This window comes from Peromyscus californicus, unplaced genomic scaffold, assembly GCF_007827085.1.
Source record: "Peromyscus californicus insignis strain IS unplaced genomic scaffold, ASM782708v3 Scaffold_4__1_contigs__length_199733344, whole genome shotgun sequence".
Classification (NCBI taxonomy): Eukaryota; Metazoa; Chordata; class Mammalia; order Rodentia; family Cricetidae; genus Peromyscus; species Peromyscus californicus.
Window position 1 is genome coordinate 171958604 of NW_026294562.1, and position 9907 is coordinate 171968510.

Genomic DNA, 9907 nt, shown 5'->3' on the forward strand with positions numbered 1-9907 from the left:
TCCTGGTCTGGGTCTGCTTTTGTTTTTCACGCCAGGGTTTCCCTGGATGTCCCATGACACCAGTAGAGCTGGTGTTAGCTGATGGTAGTGTTGGGCTGCAGGTGTGCCGGGCTACACCTCCTATCTATGATACAGTTCCCAGAAAGGGGAGTTTCAGATTTTGAGAAGGCAGTATAGTTGGGGAATGAATGACTTTCCCTTCCCCTAACAGTGAGTCTACCATCCAGGAGCTAAAGATGGAAGGTGGGTGCTGCTATCTAGGCTGGATATCATGGTGTATGATGTGGAGTGCCCCCGTGTGGCGGTTGAGCAGATTTAACTGCCCAGTATAACCAAGTAACTACAGTTACTTATGTTGTGCCTATACTCTTCAGAAGTCCAGCCTAGCTCAATTGACCCTGACTGGCTTCCCAGGTGTTAGATTGCAGTTTCATGCCTTCATTACTCCTCCATCTGTAACATTCTGCAACATGCCAGACTCCCAGCAGAGCCCTTGTTAAAAGCTCTTATCATAAGAGGCTAGTGAGAAATGAGTGCCGCCCCTCATGCATGCCAGGCAGTTTGTATTTTCTGTGCCCAGCAAGCCTCTTGAAGTGGGTATCTTGCAGCATTTGAAGATAAGGGGCAGGTCACTGGATAACTGGATATTCCGAGGCTTTGAGGACTGTGTGGCTTGTGTTAGCCCATGCAGTCCACCTCAAGCCCGAGCTATTGCTAAGGCTGGACTAGCCCTGTCCAATTCTGTGGCCCAGTGAAGAATTTATTTGGCCTAGGTGTCATGGTCACTCCACTACAAGTGTCTGAATAAGCTACCTGGCCTCGAGTGGAACTCCTGGCCACAGCTTCAGTTTAGCCACTGGGGGGCAGCCACTAGCCACTGCTGAAAAGAATTCTAGCTCATTCTGAGAAGCCATGAGTAGGAACTTGGGATGAAGACCTGTTGTCCTGTCCTCTAAAAGCAGGCACCTAGCAACACTGGGGAGGTGGCCTGCTGTGGAGAATGATAGAGAAGAGCTAAGCTTTAGGAACTGCTCAGTGCACTTTTTCTCAGCACCAAGCTCATAACATGGTCATACCTACCTAACAGTGGGAGGAACAGGCTCAAAGGATCTCTGGTTCTTGAAGCCCAAGTGATAGTTTTATTTTTTAGACCTTTGTAACCCAAGCTGGCTTCAAACTTACTATGTGTAACCCAAAATGACGTAGAACTACTGACCCCCTTCCTCTACCTTCAGAGTGCTGGGATTACAGTACACCAATAAGTCTGGCCACTTGACCTGTTTTTAAATTATGAAATATTTCAAGCATGCAAAAATGTGGTTTTGTGTTCCCCAAAATATTGTGCACCCTAATAAACTTATCTGGGATCAGAGACAGAAAAGCCACTAGATAAAAAGGCTAGAAAATGGTGGCACTCACTCCTTTAATACTAGCACTCCAGAGGTAGAAATCCCTTTGGATTCCTGTGAGTTCAAGGCCACATTGGAACCAGCCAGGCATGGTGACACACGCCTTTAATCCCAGGGAGTGATGGCAAAAACAAAGGTATATAAGGTGTGAAGATCAGAAACCAAAAGCTTTTAGCTGGTTAAGCTTCAGGCTTTCATGCAGCAGTTCAGCTGAGAGCCATTGGGACGAGGACACAGAAGCTTCCAGTCTGAGGAAACAGGATCAGCTGAGGAGCTGTGGAGGTGAAGAAGCTGTGGCTTGTTCTACTTCTCTGATCTTCCTGCATTCACCCCAATAACTTGCCTCAGGTTTGATTTTATTAATAAGAACTGTTAAGATTCCTGCTACACAAAACAGTATTCAAAGCAGCCTTGCTGAAGACCTCTTCCTGAAGAGCCAGCATCCATGTCAGGTGGCTCACAACTGTTAACTCCAGCTCTAGGGGATCCAATGCCTCTGGCCTCAGGGGCACCTACCTATACTCACGAGCACATGTCCACATGCAAGACACACACCTGCATACAAAACAGTAACAGCTGGGTAGTGGTGCACGCCTTTAATCCCAGCACTCAGGAGGCAGAGCCAGGTGGAACTCTTGAGTTCGAGGCCAGCCTGGGCTACAGAGCAAGATCCAGGACAGGCTCCAAAACTACACAGATAAACCCTGTGGGGGGGGGGGGGGGGTTAGCTGATAACACTGGCTGCTCCCTGGTTCAATTCCCTTCATCAATATGGCAGTTCACAGCCATTCAGTTCCCCCGGGATTGACAACATACATGGAGACAAAACACCCAGGCATATAAAATGAAACTCTTGGTTTGTTTTGAGAGTCTCTCTGTGTAGCAGCCCTGGCTGTCCTGGAACTCTGTAGACCAGGCTGACCTTGAACTCAAAGAGATCTGTGTATGTCACCACGCCCAGCAAAGCTTTTTGTTAAAAAGGTGGGCAAAGCTGTGTCCTTCCCCAGCCCCAGTCCTCCTCTTCCCCGGGATGAGAGAGTCAAGGGTGTACACATTTCACCTCTACCACAGGCATTTGTCCCCAAACAGTCACATTTTGCCTCTGGGAGACAAGTCAACTCCATCATCTACACCAGGTTTTTCTCCTCCCTACTTCTGACACTGTCTCGACCCCAGCTCTATGGCATTCAGCTGCCCTATTGTACTATGGCATGTCTTTTCTCCTGCAAATGTACCTTGGCATTGTTTCACGATTTGTTTATACCAAAAATATCCTGCAATGAATGTGGTTTTTGTTTTGTTGATGTCCTAAGAATTGCACTTGGGGCCTCACCAGAGCTACTAAGTGCTATACTACTCCGGCTACCCCCTCAGCCTCTTTCAAATTCTATTTCTTTTTTTCTCTTTTTGTTTTTGCTTGGTTTGGTTGGTTGGTTGGTTTTGATTTTTTCAAGACCAGGTTTCTCTACTGGAACTCACTTTGTAGACCAGGCTGGCCTCAAACTTAAGAGATTCACCTGCCTCTGCCTCCCAAATGCTAGGATTAAAGGCGTGTGCAACCACCCAGCTGAAATTATTTGTCTGTTTGGGGAAGTAATGTGGGTGGTGGAGGGGAGGGTGGCGGCGGGGGGGGGGGGGGGGGGGGGGGGTTGCACACATGCAAGTGCACTATATGTGTGCATGAGCCCATGTACTTCAGAAGAGAGTGCTGGATCCTCTGAAACTGGAGTTAAAAACAGTTGTAACTGTTTTTACATGTGAGTGTGGGATATAACTCAGGTCCTCTACAAGAATGTGCTCTTAAACAGCTGAGCCATCTCTCCTGCCCCTATTTTGGGGTTTGTTTGTTTGTTTGTTTGGGACAGGGTCTTGTAAAACTCTGACCTGGAACTCTTAACAATCCTCATGCCTCTGCCTCCCTTTTGTTGTTACTTTGATTTATTTTGTTTTGTCTGAGTCAGAGCCATCCAGTCCCTCACCTTTAAAACAAAAACAGGATCGCCCAGAGCTCAATATACTGACTAAACTGGCTGGCCAGTGAGCTCCCTGTCACACACCCCCATCTGCCTGTTCCTTATGTAGCACAGGCTAGCCTCTTGATTCATCATTCTCCTATTTCAGCCTCTCAAATGCTGGGATTGCAGGCATGAGCCAGCACACCCTCAGCTGAGTCCACCGTAGACTGTATAGCACCAGGCAAGTGGTTGCTTCCCTCCCTGAGCCTCAGTTTCCTCCTCTGTAAAGCGGAGGATGGTCTACTTTGCCCTGTTGAGGAGAAGATATAAAAGAACTCCAAGGCTGGGGTGTAGTTCAGTGGCAGAGCAGTCACCTGGCATGCATGGGACCCTGGGTTTCATCCCCAACACCAGGAAAGGAAAAGTTTGCCACGCATGGTGGTCACATCTGTAATGGCAATTGTGAGAAGAAGGCAGAGGCAGGAGGCTCGTGACTTCAAGGGCATCTTCAGGGGCTGCAGAGCTGACTCGGTGGATAAGAGCACTGACCAAACTGAACCAAAGTTCACCTTCCAGCACCCATATGGCAACTCACAACTCCATTTCCATGGGATCTGTAGCCCTCTTCCGGCCTCCGCAGGCACCAGGCACACATATGGTACACATACATACATACATACATACATACATACATACATACATACATAAAAGAAAACGCTCATATACATTAAATAAAGCTTCATCAATTAAAAAAAACAAGGGTGACAATAAGTAAACAACAACAACAAAAGATTTTTTTTTCACCTGCTTAGTGAATTCAAGGCCAGTCCGGGCTATGTGAAACATTGTTTCAAAAATGGAAAAGAGAGAGAAAAGCGGTGGGGTTAGAAAAAGAAGGGTTGATGGGGGCTGACAGGTTTTGCCTGTTGTTAATGAGATCAGAAGCTAAAGCTAAGAGTAGCATGTGGACCTGCCTGCAGCAGGCACCCTGAACGTTGCCTCACCAGGATCCTTCCGCAGGTTCGGCGGCGATGAAGCAGGCCTTGAACTAGCCTCTTCTCCACCCAAGCACTAAAGACTCAAGGGAATTGCGGCGGGTGCAGGTGCAGGGCAGTTCCTCTCCACTCGGGGCCTGAAACACATGGCAAATAAAGGCCACTGGAGCCCATCTCCGTCGGGGGCCGAACAGGAAGTGAGGTGGATTTTGGGGTGGAATCTGGTACCTCAGAGCTACTGCAGCCCAGACTAACCAACCCACTGGGAGAAGATGTCAGGGGGTTTAGGAGTCCTTGGAGTCCTGCCTCTCCTCCTCCTCTTCCTGTCTGAAGCCTGCCTGGGTAATATGGCCAACGGGAAGGTGCTGGGTGAGGGTGGGGGTGGTGCAGCTGACAGGAGGGGTGGAGAGTGGAGCCAGAAGCAGAGGGAAGCCAGGCAGGGTGATACATAGCGGCACACCCCTTAAAGTAATGCCAAAACTCGGGAGATTGAGGCGGTGGTGGGGAGGCATATTGCATTTGAGGTTAGCCTGAGTTCTATCATGGCTAGCCTGGGCAACTTACTGAGACCCTGTCCCAGAAAGAAAAGGAGCAGGGGCAGGGAACCAGGGGAAACTTTCTGTATCAAGATGTATCAAGATTGGGTTGGAGGAGGCTCAGAGAAGTCCACTGTTAGGCCCAAGACCACTATGCCCCACAACACACAACCACAAGTCAGAATGAGGAACTGAGGTAAGTGTTGAATGAAGGTCAGGGCAGGCTGAGGGGAGGCAACAAAGGGTGTCGGGGAGGGAAAGGGAGGGCATGCCTCATCAGACTCTGCATTCCCCTCCCCCACCCAAATGTGACCACACTGACCTAGGCTTTCAGAGGGGAAGGTCATCCACTGAAGTGACGCTGGGAACAAACTGGACGCTGCTGAGTCTTAAGCCCGTGACTACGAAGTTGCCGGGGCTTCTTTCCCCACCTTCTCTTTCTCACTTCCGACCTTCCTCTTTCCTGCAATGTCCAGGGCGGTGGCCACAAGCCAGTGTGGTCCTGGGGAGGCTGAGAACGGGGGCTTGCAAGATAAACACAGAATAGACACCATAGGCATCAGTCCACTCTCGTCTGAGCCTCCGCCCCCGGCCCCCAGACAGAACTCAGTCCAGGTCCCTCCCTAGGTTGACACATTTAAATTACAGAGGCGAGAAACAGCCTAGGCACAAAAGCCAAGCTAAGGCCAGGAAAGGACAGATTCAGGGAGGTTTCAGGAATACCACCTCTTCCAATAGGCTGGGTGATGCTGGGCCCTGCCCACCCTGGGTCTAAACTGGGCCCCCACCCCAGGCCCAGTGGAGGGTCCTAAGGGTTGGGAGGAATGGGGATCAATGGGAAGGGCTTCATGAGAGAGTCTCTGAGCTGGCTGGGGAGCCCTCTATGCAGCAGGGCACTGTTGGTGTCAGGAAAAGGCAGAGGGGCAATGGGGCAAGACGCCACAGGCTGCATCTCCCAGCATCTACTCTCCTTGTCTAGATAGCTATCTTTTTGTTGCTGTTGTTTTGTTTTGGTTTTGGTTTTTCGAGACAGGGTTTCTCTGTGTAGCTTTGCGCCTCTCCTGGAACTCACTCTGTAGCCCAGGCTGGCCTCGAACTCACAGAGATCCGCCTGGCTCTGCCTCCCGAGTGCTGGGATTAAAGGCGTGAGCTAGATATCTATCATTGCCATCAGGACCACTCCACTTCCAAGAGTGCTGGTGTGAAGGGCTCAGGATTGGGGCAATCAGGGCCATTCCAGTCTTTGACCCACTTGTCTCTTCTCATCTCCCCACAGGCCCTGGATGCCAGGCCCTGAAGATAAAGGTTCCACCATCAGTGACAGTGAACTTGGGAGATGAAGCCCGCCTCACCTGCGAACACGATGGCAACAACCCTAATATCACATGGTGGTACAGCCTTCTCTCCAACGACACCTTTCAGTTCGTTGGCTCTATGCTCCCAGTGTCGCTGGGTCCTGGCCAGGGGCCCAGAGGCGAATTGGTCATCTCCAACGTAAACGAGAGCCATAGGGGCATGTACAGGTGCCTTGTGGAAGAAAACAGCGTGCCACAACTCTCCTGTGGCACCTACCTCCGAGTGCGTAGTAAGTAGCAAGGGGCACTGCCCCTCTGGTTCCCTCTTCCATTCAGGACACTGCTTCCCTGGGAGCAGAGCCAGTTCCTCCCTCCTGGACCTGCAACCAGCAGCACACAGGTTCTTACCTGCAGGATGGTAGCTTCAGGGCTCCCTGACCTCATAAGGGGTGGGCTGGGAGAGGAGGGGATCTGGGAACTCTGAATGGTACCCTCCCTATCTTCACAGAGCCAGTCCCTAGGCCCTTCCTGGAAATGGGGGAAGGCACCAAGAACCGCATCATCACGGCTGAGGGGATCATCTTGCTATTCTGTGCAGTGGTACCAGGGACGCTGCTGCTATTCAGGGTAAGTCCCCCGAGCGACACCCCCCAAGTCATCTGGGCTGGCCTGGGCCTGGACTGTAACTCTCAGTGGCCAGCTGGTCCTCTAGATTCTGAGGTTCCTCCTCCAAAGTTTGGGAGACTGAGAGTACCCCCCAATGTAGCAAAAGGATTTTAAGTGGTACTGAGCTCAAGGAGTGTCAGTATGTCCCCAATGGCCCTCTCTAGATAACCTTCTCACTTTCCTCCTGCCCCACCAGAAGGGCAGTCCCCTGCAAATACAGCCAAGACCAGGGAAGAAGGGGACCAGTGTCCTCCCAGAGGAGCCCCTACTTCTCCTTAGGTCACAAGGCACCTTTTTTTTTGACAAGATTTCACTATGTATCCCTGGCTGGCCTTGAACTCACAGAAATCTGCCTATTTCTGCCTTTCACTTTCTGCTGTTGGAATTAAAGGTGTGTGCCACCATGCCTGCCCTTATTTATTGTGTATATGTATATTGTGTGTGAGAGTCTGAACATGTGAGTGTGGAGGTCGGAGAACAACTTTCCAGAGTCCAGACCAAAGTCATGTCCTCAGGTTTGCATGGCAACAAATTTACCAGCTGAGCCATCTCCTAAGACTTTCTTTCCTTTTCTTCTTTTTTTTTCTTTCTTTTTTTTTTCAAGACAGGGTTTCTCTGTGTAACAGCTCTGGCTGTCCTGGAACTCGCTCTGTAGACCAGGCTGGCCTCGAACTCACAGAGATCCACCTGCCTCTGCCTCCCGAGTGCTGGGATTAAAGAAGTGCCTGGCTAGTTTCTTTCTTTCTTTCTTTTTTCTTTTTCTTTCTTTTTCTTTTTTTAAAGACAAATCTCGGTCCAGGCTAGCCTCAAACTTGCTGTTACTTCCATGGCTGGCCTGATTCTTCCCTCTCCCTTCCAAGCCCTACAATTACAGGCATATGCAGCCACCAATTTTTTTTTTTCATTTTTAGTGGGGAGGTTAAGACAGGATCTTGCTATGTAGTTCAGGCTGGGTTGGAACTCACCATATAGATCATATTGGTCTGGAGTTCATAACCTTCCTGCCTCAGTTTGCCAAGTACTAGAATTACAGATGGTCACCACCACTCCCAGCTTATTCTTATACCTGTCATCACTGGAGAACAGTAGAGAGCCGGCATGATAGTGTTACCCTCATGTTTAATCCCAGCAGCATTCAGAAGGCAGAGGCAGGCAGATCTCTGGGAGTTCAAGGCCAGCCTGGTCCACATAGTGAGTTCCCAGCAGCTCATGCTAGATAGATAGAAACCCTGAGAAAGTTAGTGGGATGTAGTGGCAAACACATCCAGCACTCCACTTGGACGGTGAAGCAGGAAAATTGTTCCAAGTTTGAGGCCCATAAGAAGAAAGAGAGGAGAGGAGAGGAGCAGAGAATAGACCCTGCCAAGATCCCTATATGGCCTTGGGTGTGTTCCTTTTTCTTTCTGATAAAGCACTTGCTAGTATGAGAGGGTCTGAAAAACCCTTCACCTCCCTCTTTCTCTTCACCTCCTATAGAAGCGATGGCAGAATGAGAAGTTTGGGGTGGACATTCCAGATGACTATGAAGATGAAAATCTTTATGAGGTGAGCATCGAATGGGACTGCATGGGGAGAGGGAGGTCTGCAGTGGGTCCCACTCTGGGGTTGACTGGGAACAGGGACCCCAGCTGCCAGGTTACTGATGTCTACTCTCTGTCCTCTGCAGGGCCTGAATCTTGATGACTGCTCTATGTACGAGGACATCTCCAGGGGACTCCAGGGCACCTACCAGGATGTGGGCAGTCTCAACATTGGAGATGTCCAGCTGGAGAAGCCATGACTGACCCTTCCCATCCCCCATCCTGCTGGGCTGTCTGTCCATCCCTGCCTGGACTTCCCCTGGAGTCCCCCTTTCCCAGTCTCTGTCCCTCTGGGGTATCTCACCCTTGCTTCCATACTGCCCCACCCTACTCTCCCACCTAATCTTGTCCCTTCCCCAAGTCTGTCCCGGGTTCCCTCTCCAGTGGGTAATGAGCCCTTAATCGCTGCCTCTAGGGGAGCTGATTACAGCCACCTCGTTAGTGTCACCCCCTCCTCCCAGATCTGTCATGGCCACTTAAGTGCTAATAAATCCTTCCCAAAGCAGCCCTTGGCAGGAGTCATGGATCTCGTGAGGACTGCTCCTCAACATTGCCAAGGGACCAGGAGCAGGAAGCCCAAGCAAGTCCCCTTCCTCCCTCAGACTTAGGATTCTGGACCCAAGTTCTCACCTGCCCACTTCTGAGATCTGGGACTAAACAGCCAGTCTTGGCTCCCTCCCACCCCTCCAAGAAACAGGAAGTCTCTTGGGGAAGTCCCCACCCCAATGGAAGGTCTGGTTTAGCTCTTTATGGGGCCTCACCCTCCCTATGTTCCTAAGCAAGGGGAACCAGCAGGGGGTGTTACAAATTATTATGCTTATTTAAGCTCTGAAAGCACAAGGTATTATTTCCTGCCGTGGGACCTAATTCCCTCATGGGTTCACTTGCATAGGCAGATGTGCAGAGTTTCTGTCAAGAACTTGGGGATGGTGGAGAGATGCAGAGAGGTGTGACACAGGATCACTGAGATGGGAAAAGCAGACTCAGAAAGGTGGTTAAGGACATGAGTGAGGCAAAGAGGAGACACGGGGAATCCCCAGAGGCAGGAATAGAGATACGGAGAAGGCAAGTCGAGAAGCAGATGTGAACTGGCTGGCCAGTGAGCCTGAGCCTGAGGGAAACCAGCAGCTGGGGAAAGGGCAAAGCCTGAGGTCTCCAAGGACGAGAGAGACCCAGCGGCAAGAAAAGGGTGCAAAGTGATCAAAGGCACAGAGGAGCTGCAACAGAGTGAAGATACAGAGACCAGGGAGGAAAACGGCTTCCTTCCGGGGAAAGTGCTGTATGGAGAGTGGTGGGGTCACAGACAGTGAAGCTGCGTGCGTGCATGTGTGCGTGCGTGAGTGCGTGCGTGCGTGCGTGCAAGCTTTGACATGGTGGTGCACACCTTTAAACATTAACCTCTGCGTTTCCGGAGGCAAAGGCAGGCGGACCTCTGTGAGTTCGAGGCCAGCCTGGTCTGCAGAGAGAGTTC

General features: G+C 50.6%; 1 protein-coding gene across 1 annotated transcript; it reads left to right on the top strand.

Moving 5' to 3' along the window:
• Positions 1-4491: 4491 nt before the first annotated feature.
• Positions 4492-8941, top strand: Cd79a (CD79a molecule). Its single transcript, XM_052762532.1, has 5 exons — positions 4492-4701; positions 6172-6480; positions 6699-6817; positions 8333-8401; positions 8523-8941. Exons 1-5 carry the CDS (start codon positions 4632-4634, stop codon positions 8634-8636), a joined length of 681 nt encoding a protein of 226 aa, XP_052618492.1. The 5' UTR covers positions 4492-4631; the 3' UTR covers positions 8637-8941.
• Positions 8942-9907: the final 966 nt, after the last annotated feature.

Coding starts and splice junctions, on each gene's coding strand:
- Cd79a (XM_052762532.1), top strand. CDS start 4,632: ATGTCAGGGGGTTTAGGAGTCCTTGGAGTCCTGCCTCTCCTCCTCCTC. Junction 4,702..6,171: donor CCTGTCTGAAGCCTGCCTGG/GTAATATGGCCA, acceptor ATCTCCCCACAG/GCCCTGGATGCCAGGCCCTG. Junction 6,818..8,332: donor GGACGCTGCTGCTATTCAGG/GTAAGTCCCCCG, acceptor CACCTCCTATAG/AAGCGATGGCAGAATGAGAA.